The following is a 17,542-nucleotide window of genomic DNA, read 5'->3' on the forward strand; positions in this document are numbered from 1 at the left end:
CTTTCAAATTTATCCTAAAAAAGTTTATTCGTGATGATTAATTTTAGCTTGATCAGTCATAATTTGTGTAATGATTATGAATAATGAACTTCAGATTGGTCTGCTGACAAAGAGGAGTCTGAGGAATGGCATCTTGCATCCTGGACTCTACTGGTTCAGACTCCTAGTCTACATTCTTCTCAATATTATAGTCGGTTAGGATAGCACGTTCAAATTTTAATGAGTGTGTTCCAATTTTTTTCAATTATTCAAGAAATATTTTTCTTATTACGAACGAGTTTAAAAACACACTTTTTTGCTTTCGATCTACGATCGCTTTTCATTTATCACACGGAGCACAGAATTAAGTAGCTAATTAATGACTTCCACTCGATTGGATCAAAGTGGTAATTGCGTTTAAAGAAAAACTATCTAAAAGTTTAAATATGGAGAACAAAACTTCAAATTTAAAAAGCTTTTTTCTCACATTGGGTTGGGTCGACATTGGGTGAAAAAAGATGACAAAAAATTTTGCTTAGAATCAATATGGTGGATGTGTTTGCAGAATTCGGGCCTAAAATATTCAAGCCGATTGCTTTTGACTCGTTTTAGTCAACCCAAAATTACGTCGAAAATGCCAGATCTTCGTTGACAAAAATTATGTCAAAGTGAGGATCTGATGTATTTCAACAACTTTTAGCAGGGGTATGATCTCAAAACATTTGTAGAAATAATTTATTTTTGTTTACAAAGGGGCGAAGCTGAGCTTCGCACCACTTGCGATACAACACAATAAATTTTACGTTTTTGATATTTTCTGAATTTGTTATACTGAAACGTGACGAAATGCAAAAATTGGACTTTGCTTAAGATCTTAATTTTTATCTCTTTTAAGATAAATGAGAGTGAAACCTTTTGAGATTCTGGAACTTTCTCTGAGAAAAAATTTGAGGGGTAGCCGCTTCTGCAGGAAAAATTCGCGCAACCGTTTCTTTTGATTAAAAGTTTCATCTCAAATTTGATATGATAGTTTTTACAAAAACTAAAAAAACTTCTTAAAAAAGCTTTAACTTTTCCGAAATTTGTAACTTTATTCTGCTAAATGCAAGCCGTGGCTTGTAAAGCAGAGATAATTCCCATAATCGGGTTTCTCGATTGAACACGTAACCTGAAAATTGGCACGGTGATTTTCGAGTAGGGTCAAAATTTCCAAAAAATGGTCAAAGATTCGAAATTTTCTTTTGTTTGAAGTCAATAATTTTTTTCTAAAATAAATTGGGCGTAGCAAATTTTAAACGTAAGATTTCAAAAAACTGGTCTCTCGATAAACCTATGATATCAGATTTGGCGAGATAGTTTTTGAGAAAATCAAAACCCGGTCAACAAACTTGAGATTTCCGAGAACCATAGCTTTTCGGTTTAAAAAAATTGAGCGTACCCGCTTATGCAGAGCAGATTCACTCAACCTGTAATTTGGGTAGTTCTCGAGAAAATCCAAACTATGACTTCTCCGAGGACCAGAAAATTTTGTGTCAAAAAATTTTGGGCGCAATTGCGCATGCTAAAGAACTTCCCACAATCCGTTCCGTGGATTGAATCCAAAACTTCATATGCGATGGTATTTTTTGGTTTAAAATTCAGAAACCAAACGCTCAAAAAATCAAAAAATTGACTTTTCCGAGGACGATTACTTTTCGTGTAGAATATTGTTTTTCGCATGTAATGCAGGGTGCTTCCGGTCTCTCTAATGAACCCATTGCCTCAAATTTGGAAGGTTTCTTTTCGAACAAAAATTTATAAAGATTCGAAACACGGTTAAAAAAACTCAAAAATTTATCTACTCCTTGGGCCATAATTTTTTGTGTAAAAAATCTGAGCGTAGCTTACTAAGGAGGGGAGCTTTTTCAATCAGTTTTTTTCATCAAAACCAAAATTTCAGATTTGTTAGCTTTTCATATTGAAAAAACGAAAAACGAAATCTAAAATATTGGTCAAATATTCCACACCTACGTTTCCGAAGTCTGTAAATAAAACAGATAACGCAAAAAAAAGAATAGGGGAGGATGCAGGCGCACAAACGTGAAGGCGGGCATTCAATGGATACCATTTTGTAAAAATCGGTTGCGAAAAAAGTAAAACAACCCAATCCCAAATTTATCTACTCCTTGGGCCATAATTTTTTGTGTAAAAAATCTGAGCGTAGCTTACTAAGGAGGGGAGCTTTTTCAATCAGTTTTTTTCATCAAAACCAAAATTTCAGATTTGTTAGCTTTTCATATTGAAAAAACGAAAAACGAAATCTAAAATATTGGTCAAATATTCCACACCTACGTTTCCGAAGTCTGTAAATAAAATAGATAACGCAAAAAAAAAGATTAGAGGAGGATGCAGGCGCACAAACGTGAAGGCGGGCATTCAATGGATACCATTTTGTAAAAATCGGTTGCGAAAAAAGTAAAACAACCCAATCCCAAATTTTTTCATAATAATTGTTTTTATTAAACAGGAATTCTAGGCAAAAATGCCATGCGAGAAATTTGAAATTCAAATTAGCAACTGAAAAAATTTTACGAAGTGGAAAAAAAGAACAACAATCTTTGAGCAGACACCAATTGAGCGGAAAAAATTGATTTTATATGAAAACTTTTTAATTTTTCAAGTCCCCAGTAGAACCACCTTGTAGTAACTAGTAGTCACTAAGTAGTTCAAATTGAATAATCATGAAATTGAGCTTGTCAACTGAATAGCAGTATCATATGCCTCTTCATGCCAGCATATGAATAACTGACTTTGTTAAACTAATTATAAACTCCAAAAAAAGTGTTCTTCCCGATTTGATAAGGCTTGTTAATTGAAAGCGTAAATTGTCAGGCTCTTATATAGGTCGTGATAATTTTTACGATATAAATTACTATTTCTTCGAAACGTTTTGAACAAATTTTTGGAAATTATAACCAACTCAGATTTTGTTGGTTTTGTAAGAGGCCTACTCGAAAAAAGTTTTCTAAGAAATTGATCCCCTGTTCTTGCCTAATTTTTGATTGACTAAAGCAAGGAGTTTTTATCCGTTTGGTGTTAGAGCTTTGGGCTCATTTTCCTTAAAAAATAGCACCATAAGAATTTTGCTAAATTATTACACAAGTAAAGTCTTCGTCCAGGTTTTACCTAACGTTAACCCATTTTGAAAAAAAAAAAGCGTTTTTAAATTTCAAAATTCATGCGTTTTGTTTGAAAAATTTAAATCAGCACTATACTATTTAAATTTGATAATTTAACGCGCCATAAATTTAGATCTATTGAAAAACTGCACTTTCTAAATTAAACGGAGGCGAGCAACTTGCTCTTATTATTGCGTTAACTTAAATCACTTTTTCTGATGCATAATCTGCATAAACTTTTAAAGGTTTACAATTTTCTTACACATTTTTCATCAATATTTCAAAGCAAAAATCTGTGCATCGACGCTGAAGGGTACTAAAAATGTTCAAAGGTTTCTTTGGGACGAGTTTTTTAAAATATTTTTGCCAAGTTTCCACTGTTCAACTAATCTAAAATTGAAAAAGAGAACACAAAAGAGATCACAAAAAAAAACATATAGTTCAAAAAAATTTTTGATTTTTTTTTGAAAAATGACAGTTTAGATGAATTAGAAAAATTCACTATATATTTTGTTCTGTTATCGAGTGAGCGGCAATGTATTCAGGCTCAGATTTTGTCACCAATTAAGGCCAGCTTTTTGGAATTACAAATGAGTTGCTAGACGCTAATTACATCATTTTGTACTTAACGTAGCTAGTGTAGGAAAATTTCAAAAAAAATCAGAACAGTTTTTTTCAGAGTGATTGAATGTACTTAGGACTCTTATTCAGATCTTGAACATATTTTTTGTTTTTCAGGAAAATTATTAAATTTAAAATTTGTTCAGGCTCAAATTTGATTTTTCGCGGTTTGACTTCTGACTACTTTTTATATACTCTGTTAGAAGTACAGGTCATATAATTTTTTAAAAGGACAGCAAATCAACTAACAAACAACAGAATATTAAAGGTCACAAAAAACGTAACTGACTTTCAGTTTCAAATACGGAATTTAATTTTCAGATTTTCCAGCGCAACAAAAGAAATATCCATTAAAGCAGTTTTCTCAAATCGGGTTAACTTTATCATAAAAAGCGTTTTCGTGAATTTTAAGGACTGTTAGAACATTCAAGATTTTGACCCGATGACAGAAGATACGTATGAATGTTAAACTACGAAGTGTTTCATCAATTATTTAGCATTTTGGAACCAGATAAAAACTATATTTATTCTTTGGTTATACATTGGATAATCTATCACTATAAAATATTTAATATTAACCAATCCCGATCCATCTAACTAACAATACACTTAATTGTAAGTGCTGAAATTACTTGTAATTTCAGCACCAGAGAAATTTGAATTTAACTTAGAAATTAGTTACCTCTCCAAGAGAACTTTAGCAATCGCAATAAGCCAGTATACTCAAGATCTATTGAGCCTAGCAGAGACTAGTTAAACACCCTGAGACTAGTAGATGAAAGAGTAATATTAGGATCGGTATTAGACTAAGAAGTTGCACGAATCTATCCGGCCGAAAATAAGATAGCGTGACGAGCAGACGAGTACCCTATCCGAAATTACTCTGAGTTACACCTCGAACCTAACTCATCTGGTGCGACCATAAGTCTCGATCAAGACCTGAACAAACAAATTAGCCTAGAACTAACAGATAGATTAGAATTAGACAAAAACAATATCAAAAACTTTTAGACCAAACATTCATATTTAGAATTTTACTAGCAAGGAATTTAGATTTTTATTTGCAAACATAGAACCCTCGAAGAAAAATCTTCAATGATTATTACAGGTACTAAATCCTATTTATTATTGTACAATAACGATATATAAAAACATCTCAACTCGTTCCTTCCAAATCTGCAGTAAAATTGAAAAAGATATCTGAAAAATATATTTATTAAAAATAAAAAATAAAAAGTAGTTGACTTGATCATAAAATGTTAGTATATATAAATCATCCTTGCATTCCCAGCTTCATCACCTAAACATAACAGCAATCATTAAACCACTAATATCATCATGCACTAAATTTTTCTATCAGATAAATCTAAAGACTTATCCAAATTTTTACCTCTATTTCATTTCAACTTGTTCATTTTTAAACTAGATCATCAAGGCTTTCCTTGGATCTCCATTAAATAATTAAATTAAATCCATTTTATACCATAAAAAATTAAATCCTGATCATCAAGGCCTATCCTTGGATCAAATAGAACAGTTTTGTTCTCCCCCCTTCCAACAAATAAAGTGTCTAACGACCTCAAACGTCGATTCACTACCCAACCCTTTCAAAGACCCAGGACTACTAGAACTTTTTCAATCACCTTAACCATTCAAATTAAGCTAAACAGTGAAGAACTTCGGTTTTTTCATCCTTCACTTAATCCCACCTCTTATCTGACCCAGGCTAAATCTTAAATCTTAGCAAGTATTAAAATAGTGTCTAACGAACTACCTGTGTTCTAATTATACCTGAACCTTGTGGATCGATTTACTATTCTCCAACCCTTGAACACAATCACTACCCCTAAGTAAGATTAAGTAAGTTAACACCTTAACTTAGACTAGCCACGAGAAAGTAAAAATCATTCTTCGGAATCGATATACTTTTCTCTCCAACCCTGAACAAAAGATCCAGGTTAAGCTAACCAAAAAACCGTAAGGACTAACAGTCTAGGAAATTAAGATCATTTATAACTTTCTTGCGTCCATCATCCTAAACCTTATGTCATTGAAAAATCTAGGAAATAAACAAACAATCGTATTACATAATTGTGAAATAGACAACCAAAAATATGATCTTGTAAACACCCCGCATACACAAACAGTTGGATACATTCAAACAAAACGACAAACAAAAAATCAAAATGTCAAAAAAGAAGTTTTTCGGAAATGAAAGTAGTGTTTTGGGTTTAATTTCACCTTTTTGTACCAGAGAACGTTTTTATTTGGGACAAACAATCACTTCAATTAAATGCCTCAATCTAAACGAATTCTATTGACCTATGAAACCTGAAAAAGATTTTGCTTTATAAGAATTTTTTTCTCCAGTACAGTTAATTCTTCATATAACGTAATAGCCATCGGCTTTTGAACCTGAAAAAGTTCTACAGCTTCGCCATTGACATTCATATACTGGACAAAAAACTACTGCAACTAATTATTTTAAAAGACTCAAACCTTGAATACAATCACTACCCCTAAGTAAGATTAAGTAAGTTAACACCTTAACTTAGAATAGCCATGAGAAAGTAACAATCATTCTTCGGAATCGATATATACATTTCTCTCCAACCCTATATAAAAGACCCAAATTAGGCTAACCAAAAAATTGTAAGGACTAACAGTCTAAGATATTAAAATCACTAATAACAATCTTGCACCCTTCATCCTAAACCTTATGTCACTGAACAATTTAGGAAATAAACAAATAATTGTACTACACAATTGTGAAATAAATAACGAAGCATACGATCTTGTATTTACACCGCACAAACAAACAATCGGATATATTCGCACAAAACGTCAAACAATAAAAAGAAATATTTTAAGTAAAAAAAGACAAATTACACGAAAAAGATTTTCAAAGCGTAGAAACGCAGTATCTGAATCAGAAGTCAGCAATTCAGATGCACTTTGCAAACTAAAAGAAACAGTAAATAAAAACTACCCAGTTCACGACCAATTATATTTTTCCGATTCAGAAGCCACATCACATTCATCAAAACAAGGAAAAAGAAGAATAAAAAAGATATACAAAAATAAACCAGTACGTTTATACAGTTGGAACCAACCAATCAGACACATTGAACATTACGCACTGACAGTCACTGAAAAAATGAGTCAAAGCCCAAGTGACGAAAGTCCAGACGAAGACTCGGTTTTCCCATTTATCATCTCTTCACCCACTGAAGATAGAGGACAAAGACAATTTTGTACTAATTTAATTGCAAATGTATTTGAACAAGGAAGTAGCTCATGTAAAGCAGAATTCCCAGAAGTAAAAATCAAAAGACAAATTATCGATCTTTATTTAAAAAGAATATGTATTCTAACACAACCATATGGAATCTACACCATAGATATCAGCACAGAAAGTAGATATCATAGCAAACATGTTATCCAAACAGATGATGTTGACATAGAATTTTCAGAAGTATTCACAGAATACATTAAAAATATACAACACCAAAATTCACAGAGAGCAAACTCAATATTCACCAACGATGTTTTTTTATACTAATATATAGTTATGTATCTATACTAGAAAATATAGGAACTGAAAGCACATCACCGGTTCAAACATCAAGACACACAAAAGTCAGAAATGACATTGCCGCATTCTGAGCATTTTTTAACACAATTCGTGAAAATTTTTCAAATAATGAAATTTCACCAAATGTCAAACATGATTTACAAAAAATCCTAGCATGGTTCATAATTGATTATTTTGCACATAATTTTGATTTAATTGCAGAAGCAAGAAAAAAATTCAGACCTCAAAGTACCAATGACGACACTGTCATTGCAGAACAATCAGACCATATTTGGGACCCTGAATGGTCTCATCCATTATTTCTGAACATACCAATAGACATCTCAAGTCAAGCATTTCTATTCACAAAGACTATGTAAAATATTTCCACTTACAATAGATGCAACAACTTTAAACTATAATTCATTTTTACCTGATAGAAGACAAAATAATAGTTTAAATTCAACTCTTGTACCAGAAAAAAACTTAAATGGAACTAGAAATCTTACACAACAAGATATTCAAACACCATCACATTTTATAAATGAAGAAATAGTTGAAAGAATTGTAACAACTATACAGCAAAGTAATTCACCAATACATCCAAACCTTTACCAAACATTTAGACCAATGACAAAACCACCTTAAAAACAAAGAATATTCACCAGAAGTAATTTTGCAGAGCACAATTATAACTATGTAAATAGATCGCAAACATCTAAAACCCCTCGTACAAATCAGCATAATCGTTCATTTTCACAACGACAAAATCTCCAACAACAAAAACATCAAATTTCGTAAATTTTAATGATAACCCACGAAATCCAAAAGACCCAAGTGAAAACTATCCATTTTTTCAACAGAATAAAAGTAGTAAACAGCCATACCAAAATAAACAAAAAACACCTTACTATACACCTAACTGTCTATCATCAGATGATGACGATTTTCATGACCAAAACCATCAACAAAATTATCAAAACCAAAGACTCCACTCTTATCACGTAAATCAACCAGATATTTTTGAATCATATACATGAGAACAACATATGCGACAACCTAGACCAAATCACGCAACTCAAAATAAAAATTTTTAATCACAAAACCCAGCAAATACTGATTATTATCAACCAACACAAATGCAAAATGAAATACGACTACCATATTATTTGCAACAACATGAAATAACAAATGCCAAATGCCGCAGAATCACTACAGATGACTATGAATCCATACCTCATGGGTGGATCATCAAAAAGTTCAAATAAACCACTGATGGTATTCACAGGCACAGACCCTGAATATTCTGTAGAAGACTATTAAAATGCAGTCACAGCAAATTTAGTTTTAATTATAGGACCTGAACCAATTACTAAACTCCATCAAAACTGGATACATAGACGCACAGCGTTAATCCAAACAACACTTGATGGCGCAGCCCAGAAATGGTTTTCAGTTTTACCAATAGACATAAAAACAGATTGGAAAGATTTACACAAAAATTTTCAAAAATGTTTGATTCTGAAAGAAATAAACAACATCAAAGAGTTTTATGTAACGAAATTCGTAGACTACCAAATGAAACAATCAAAAAATTGGCAGTTAGAATCGAAACACAAGTTCAAAAAGCATATTCACTGAACACTCACGATTATAAAAACACGAAAATGACAGAAATTTTAATGATGACTCAAACACCTCAATTAAGAAAAATAGCTATAAGAAAGAAAGCATCACACCCCTCATCAATTCGAGAACCAGATTTAGATTTCAGAAAACTAGTTGACAAATTAGAACAAGAAGAAACAATGAAACTTAAAGAAACAAAAAATCTCAAACTACAATACGTTAATAGAATCGAAACAAATAGTACACATGTAAACAACATACATGATTCAGACGTAAGCCTAACTGAAAAAATTACCGAAATTTTGAACATATATGAGAAAAATCCCTTTTCAAAGGTAAACCATCTTTCAAGGAATGGTGTAATTTTTGTCGAAGATACGGACAGAGCATTGCCGAATGTAGACAAAAACAACAAGATAACCAAAACAAACCACAAAAGTAGAAACAACCAAACAAATCATTCTACCAATACACGAAAAAAGATCTCACAAAACATTTATATTTCTCACAAAACAGATATAGTCGATCAAATAGCCAACCAAAATAACCAGTATAGAAAACAACTACTCGCAATCAAATTCAAACAGAAGAGAAATTTTTGATACCAGTTCCCATTCAAATTCTAGGAATAGACACTATTCAAGCGATAGATCACGTAATTCATCATACAATAGAAAAAAAAACTACTCGAATAACAGAAATTGAAGTTATTCAAATAACAGAAACCAACGTTACCAAAACAACAGATCAAGAAACAATTCCTATAACGGATCTAATAATCAAGGAAACAATAACAATTACTATAATAGGTCACGAAACAACTCACAAAATAGGAATCCCAACTATAACAACCAAAGAAATTATTCTCAATCTCCTCATCGAAACAACAATCGTTACCCTGATTCCCAACACAAAAATAGAAGTAACACGCCAAAAAATCAGCGACAAATTAATCAGGTACAAACAACTGAAAAAACAACTTCAGGTCCCCCTGGTATTGACAACACAGAAAGTACCGAACTACAATTAAAACACATTAATTGTGAATCAACAGACAGCGAGAGTGAAACAAATAACACTATCTCAGTTAATATGATCACAGTCGAAAACGACTAAGAACCCATCATATACGAACAACCCTTTAGTTCACACATTTACGAAAATCAATCGGAACTTCTTCAAGACTACTATACTAGACCCATAAGAAACAATGTATCAATTGAACAGAATGTAAACGAAATAAATACAGTAGTCAATAACGAAAAACAACGCTCAAGTACAAATCACATTTACCAAAATATACAAAAAGAACAGCCAAGAGAAAAAATTTGGACAATCCCATTTCTCTTAGAAAGCCCAACAAGTAAAGTATTTCAACCACCCGATCTTGAAACAGATTTTTTAATTGATTCAGGTGCAGAATCAAATATTATTAACATCCCTACTTGGAATGAAATCAAATCGTTACATCCAATCCTAACACCTATAAAGACAGCCAGTAAATTAGCAACAGCACAAGGCTCAACATTAGTAAACTATGGAAAAATCCAACTCTTCCTTGTTCCCACTAGAACGATGGAACAAAATAAAATACTAAATAAACCATTTAAACAAACATTTCACATTACAGACATAAAACACAATATCATTGGCATATCATTTATAACTAAGTATATTCCCACATTAAACATTTTGAATAGCAAACTTCATATAAAAGAAAAATACACAACGACAAAAAACACATCCTTAACATTCTTTCAAAGATTAAACAAACAACCACCATTTTTCTCCAAATTTTACCCTATTTACAATCAGGAACGAAAATACCTGAAACCACTATCAGGAAATGTATATAACTTTTCAATCAAACAAATCCACCAGTACGATAAGAATCAAAACAAACAACATTTCTTTATGTCAGACCTTGAATTTAAACCCATCCATAAAATATATGAAACATTCAATTTCAGATATTATTTCATTACACGTATATAAAAATTCACCATACCAGATAACACTACCCTTAGGACTCTTAGGATACTGCGAAACAAATGCTACAACTTCACCCACAAATGAAGTAGCATATCGAGTCAATAATATATAACAATTACTAGATATATGTCAATCCACATTTCTTGATGAAGAATTATCAATAAACAACATAATAAGCAACGAAAAAAGAAACACTGACTACTTCACAAAAACACCATAATTTAAACCAACGTTTAAAATATCACATTATACGGAAGAACAACAAAAGTTTCTAACAATGTTTAATTTTGAACATTCTCAAATAACACAAAAAGAATTCGACAAACTAGCCGAACTATTATTAAAAGTTCCAACAGTTTATGCAACATCAAAATTCGATATTGGAAAAATTAGTTCACCACTACATTTACCTTTGAAGACTGACGCAGTTTTCAAAAAGCAAAGAGCAATTAAAGTACCAATACATTTACAAGATAAAGTAAACAGACTACTTGACATTTTAGAACATTATGAAATTATATCACCAGTAAACAAAGAAGAACAACCAAAAGGCAACAACTTTATCAACCCAGTTATCATCTTAGCTAAAGGAGAATCACTAAAAATTGTTCTAGACGCTAGATACCTCAATTCAGTAATTGATGAAACTAAATGTAATTGGCTCATTGAACCTATTCAAGTAATTCTAACAAAAATAAATGGAAAATATTTCACAACCGCAGATATGAATAGTGCATACAATTAAATGCCACTAGATGAACAATCACGACGATTAACACAATTCGTTATTGGAAATCAACAATACAAATTAATTAGATTATTCTATGGATTTTCCATAGGACGAGCAGCTTTTTCAGCTTTTATGAATAAAATTTTTAGACCATTTAAACACAAAAAAAATTCGCAATCACATACTTAGACGATGTTTTTATGCAGTCACAAACAAAAGACAAAATGTTTCTAATTTTAGAACAATATCATCGAATACTCAAAAATGAAAACATGAAAGCAGCCCCAGACAAATCACATTTTTTTTAACACGTATAAAATTTCTTGGCCACATTATCGAAAGTAACACTATAGTTCCATTGAAATCACGAATACACGCAATTCCGAAACTTCAACCACCCCCAATATTCCTTCCAAGAATTCCAAGAATTCCTGGAATGTTAAATTTCCTAAGTAAATATGTATACAAAATGCAATTATACTTAAGACCTTTCTATAACATCCTTAGACAACAAAATAACTTCGAATGAACCACCGAACACCAAACAAGATTCGAAGAAATAAAAAAAAATTGTTAACAGAACAAATATCAATTACAATCCCTGATCCGAATCAACCATTTTATGCAATGTGCGATTCTTTATGCAATATGCGATTCTTCAAACTTTGGCATCGGCGCAGCATTACTACAATCACACAGTGGAACAAACAAAATGAATCTTATATTAGCAAATTCTCGCTTATTTACACAATCTGAACTACGACTCTCTACTCTCATGAGAGAATGCACAGCTATAATATACACACTTACCGAATATGAATTTCTAATACTTGGATCAAAACATCCAGCAGTTCTATTTACAGATCATAAACCTATAATATTCCTTTTTATACAGAAATCAAACCCAAACCATAGAATTTACAGATTTCAATTAATTTTAATGAAATTCCCAAACTTGCATATAGTTTGGATAGCAGGAAAACATCTTGCACTACCAGATACATTAAGTAGAAATACACCACCTGAACTACTTACACGAAAAACTATAGTTGAAATACCACAAAATAATAAATTCTATCTTGCAAAAAATGAAACATCACCAAGATTGGAATGCAAATATGCAGTAAAAACTGATAAAGATCAGTCACAAATAAATAACTTACAACATTTCCCACTCTATTTAGACTGTCAAAATAACCACTATGAAGTAGATCTATTAGGAACATCCACATTCAAACCAATTCCTTATTCACATTGGATGAAAAATAATACTCAACAAAAAACAATCAAACAACAACCACACAAAAAAGACACCTTTCCGTTGATAGAAAAAGAAAATTTAACTGACAAAATAAACTTATCAGGACCACCAATAAATGATTCAAAATACACATTAAATCAAGTTTTTGATCTCCATGACCCACTCGATACAATTCCATTATCAAAAATAGAAGTTGAAAATTTTTTTCTACCACCAACAGAAAAAATTACATTACAGTTATTACAAAAATATCAAAACCTTGATCCCGTAATTCGACAACTCAAATCATGAAATATAAAACGAAACCAAGAAAAGCTGATACAACAATATTAGCAAATAAAACACTCCTCAGTTACTTTAGAAAAATAATAATACAACTATTAATGAAATTACAGACCTTTTAGAATATCAAACACCCGATTTTAAAGTACCCGGTCTCCCCCCCAGCATGATGCTGATAGCATTTAACATATCCCATACACAACATACAAAAGGACACTTAGGATCAGAAAAGACATAATCAAACTTTACACAAAATTTTTACTTCCCAACAGCACCAATTTGGATTAAAGTATTATGCAACGATTGCAAAATATGTCAATTAAATAAACCTTATCCAAATCAAAAACAAATAGCACAAAAACAAGATTTTAAAGGACAAAGTTTATATCTGAATCATAGAATTTCATTCGACAAAAAGGACCAATTTCATCATCCTCCGAAAGAAATTCTTATATTACGATAATTGTTGATGCATTTACACACTACGTAGCACTCAACCCAGTACTTCATTGTAATGCTTATTATGCATACTCAACACTTTACGAACATTGGATAGCTAAATTCGGACTACCAGAAAAACTAGTCACAGATAATGGAACAGAATTCATTAACAACGAAACCATCACATTATGCCACCTGTATAATATTAAACATAAACCACGTACATCTCATGCACCTTGGACAAATGGATTAGTCGAAGGTATGAACCGTTCACTACAAGAGTATCTTAGATGCATCCTTAATGGAAATGATATACAATACACTGTATGGTCAACAGATGTAAAATTATTCCCATCATCCTATAATTCACAAATCACAACAACTTTAGGAATGTCACCATACGAAATGGTTTTTAATCAAAAGCCACGAAAACCAATTATGTTTACAGCAAACGCTCATAAAAATGCACGAGGTTATTGTCAACCAAACAAAGATTCAATTTGTTATAACCTACCCTTACACACACATGATGAAGACCACTTTCATCATCCACAAATTGAATTTAGCTTTCGGTACACATAAACACAAATTTTGCAGTAATAAACACAAACTTTGCAGTAAAAATTAAAATTCAGATAACTTTCCAAAATTGCTAATCAACCACCACCAAACCAGCCCCCACCAACTACATCTCAAGAATGTCAAATAACACCTACAGCTACAAACAATCCCCAACCATCAACACGCATTTCTTTTCAAGACAACCCACACACTTTTGAAGAACGACAAGCACGCTTATCAGAACCACTAGAACCAGTTCATCGACAAGCATCTTTCAGCGAACCAACATATAACTTATATCCCACCTTGCAACAAGACCTCAATCGAGTCAGACACATTAGCCAAAATCAAAATACATTTGAGATACATAGACAGATTATACACCCGCGAAGAAACAGAAATTTTCAAACCCCCATAGTTCATTTTGATATACCCCAATCACCAACACCAACTACCTCAGAACTTTCAAGCAGTACACTACCAGAAACTCCCACACTTCTTTCACAACAAAGCATCTCAAATATACCCTCACACTACCTAGGTTCAACCCCCACATCACAACAAATCCGAGAAAACCCTTTTAATCCCCCAGACACCACAGAAAGACCACTATATTGGACAACACACTCATATACACAAGGTGAACCGAACATAGTAAATGAACCAATAGATATTTCTTCTGATACAACGCTATCATCATTACCAGAAACACTCTCACTTCCATCAACACCATCAATAAATCATGTCTCACCGACACTTTTCCCTTTAAATTTTCCAAACAACCTCGACGCTAGATACCGAGAACAATCATCGTCAAATATCCCTTTACGATTAGATTGGAATACTTTTGTAGCACCACCCCCACTATTTGGACAACATCAAGAAAGTAATCGACTCCATAGTTGGGCACTTAATAGACTACAATATAGACAAGATATCCACGAAGATATCCGAGAACATAACACTCAAATACTTCAACAAAACAGTCTCCAATTAAAATTTGAAATCACAGTCAAACTTAATAGTATTGTTCAACACCCTTTTCCCCTAAGTCCGCCAAACATAACAGCTCAATCACTACCTCCTCCATTTATAACAACTGAAGTAATATATAAATACGTAGATATACCAAAAACACAATTGGATATATCACATTTTATAACCCATACTCCGGATTATCATACACATGTATACTTTAGAGATATTTACGTTTCAACACATTTTTTTTCTAAATTTTTCCGAACAACATACGAATCCATCCCCTCGTACAGGACCTCAGGATTTGTTAGTAATACACTATGATTGTGAAGAAAACGAACAAAAAACACTACACAAATACGCTATAAATCAATGCGAATTCGAACCACAAGCCATAGAAACAACAAATATAGTAGCCACACTATACTCAAAAGCCCGATCAACAACATTAACAGGATACAAGTTTACAGCAACATTTTCCGAAAAGAAAGTACATTGCTCGCAAGTCTCAAACGGAAATAAAAACCGACTAGACCACGAATCTTTCTATCAAAGTAAAATAGAGGATTACTACATCTTAGCCCTCAAGACTGTAAGAATGAACTTAGACGACTAAACTTAACACAAAACGACGGAATGAATAGAAAACTTGTAAATTTTCAAGTTTTCCCAGACTTAGCACATCAAGCAGAACTTGAAAAACACCAAGGTCACATTAGACTAGATAGAAATTTCCCCTTTCATGGAACACACGGAAGATTGACATACGATCTACATGATAAACACTGGATACCACATATAGCTATCAATGATCCCTCAAATTGCATATCAGATACAAAAAAAATGGACATCCAGAAATATTGTTTTTTGACTGGAAAATACAACTTGAAAAAGTACAACTAACACGAAATTTAAAAGACGACACAATTCTTTACCAAGGCATTCGACTTCCTTGCAAAAATGACCAAGGATATTGCGATCCTACAACACGCACACAAGCAACCATTGTATGGTTTCCTGAAGAAACCTGCACAGTTTTCCAAGTTGCAAAAATACACGCTAGAATGATTAAATTTCACCAAAAATATTTTATTGAATCAATCCCATTTGAAGAAATCAATCTTGATCAAATCAGAAACAATAAAACAAAATTTAGAAACCTCCAAATATAGAAATTAAACTAACACGTTTTCAAATATACCCGGAAACGGAACTATCATGTAAATATAAAAAACCAATTTACAAAACACAGTACTCGACATGAATACAGGACATCTTATTGTAGACCCTATGGCCACATCTTATTCACTTACCGACGGAAACCCTTATGTCTCAGTAAAATTTCAGAAAAACATAGGAAGAATAGGTGGAAAAATAAAAACACAAGACGCCGTTAGTACACGGTTACAAGAACTATCACTCATGAACCGCATATATTTTGGCGCAATTCACTATGATATACATTTAGACATGAAACTAGATAACACAATAAGCAGAATTTTTCAAGAAATGTCACTCTCAGAATTAGAAACACTACACCAATTATGTGAACATGAAAGAACACAAATTCTACAGTCACTAGCACTAGCAGTTCTCAAAATACCATATGCAGGATATTTGTTATCCGGAAATAGATCAAACTTTATTGGTTTTGAAGGAAATATTTTATGGTATTACACTTGTACCAAAAAAGTGTCACATTTATACGTTTTTGAAGATAAAAGATGTTACAAAAGAATCCCCATATTCTACAAAAATAATGTATATTTTGTTAATACACTCTCAAGACGAACATCTTTTTGAGATAAAGCAGTACCATGTGGATCAGAAAATAGCCACAACGTTGTACAATTAAATCCCGACAAAGATAAATACTATCTACTAAAACCATACCCAACATTAATGCCACCATTAAAAAAGTTTTCACCTGAATGCATTCGAGCTATAGCCCGCAATCCAAATACCGGTTTACAATCGATAGGTACATATTCCAAATCCAATTTACAACATCACATTAGAGCAAAACAGTTTCAAGAACTACTAACACAAATGGACACTATACAACGACAATCAATAGACCAAAATTTACGAAAACTTGCAGAAACAGCTGGATTTTCAGATATTTACGCACAAGAATACAGCGGATATTTTAAAGACATCAAAGATTACATATATTTAAACGGTGAAAATTATCGACCACAAGATATATCACCAATTAATATTTTTAGTTTTGTAAATCTCAAAAACGAAGTTTTAGCCTTTTTAGGATGGCCATTTTACATCTTAGAAAGATTGACTATCTTATACGCAATGTTTAATTTTATTGGATTTCTTTT

At 32.2% G+C, this 17,542-nt stretch overlaps 1 protein-coding gene across 1 annotated transcript in view; it reads left to right on the forward strand.

The window, feature by feature from the left end:
- The window catches only part of LOC134840770 (uncharacterized), a 35,077-nt gene that overhangs the window by 8,704 nt on the left and 8,831 nt on the right, over positions 1 to 17,542 (forward strand). Inside the window, exon 8 of the mRNA XM_063856805.1 lies at positions 95 to 194. Within this exon, the coding sequence (XP_063712875.1) occupies positions 95 to 194 (100 nt within the window). The remainder of the gene's footprint in view (positions 1 to 94; positions 195 to 17,542) is intronic.

This window comes from Symsagittifera roscoffensis, chromosome 1 (genome assembly GCF_963678635.1).
Source record: "Symsagittifera roscoffensis chromosome 1, txSymRosc1.1, whole genome shotgun sequence".
In the NCBI taxonomy this organism is placed as follows: domain Eukaryota; kingdom Metazoa; phylum Xenacoelomorpha; order Acoela; family Convolutidae; genus Symsagittifera; species Symsagittifera roscoffensis.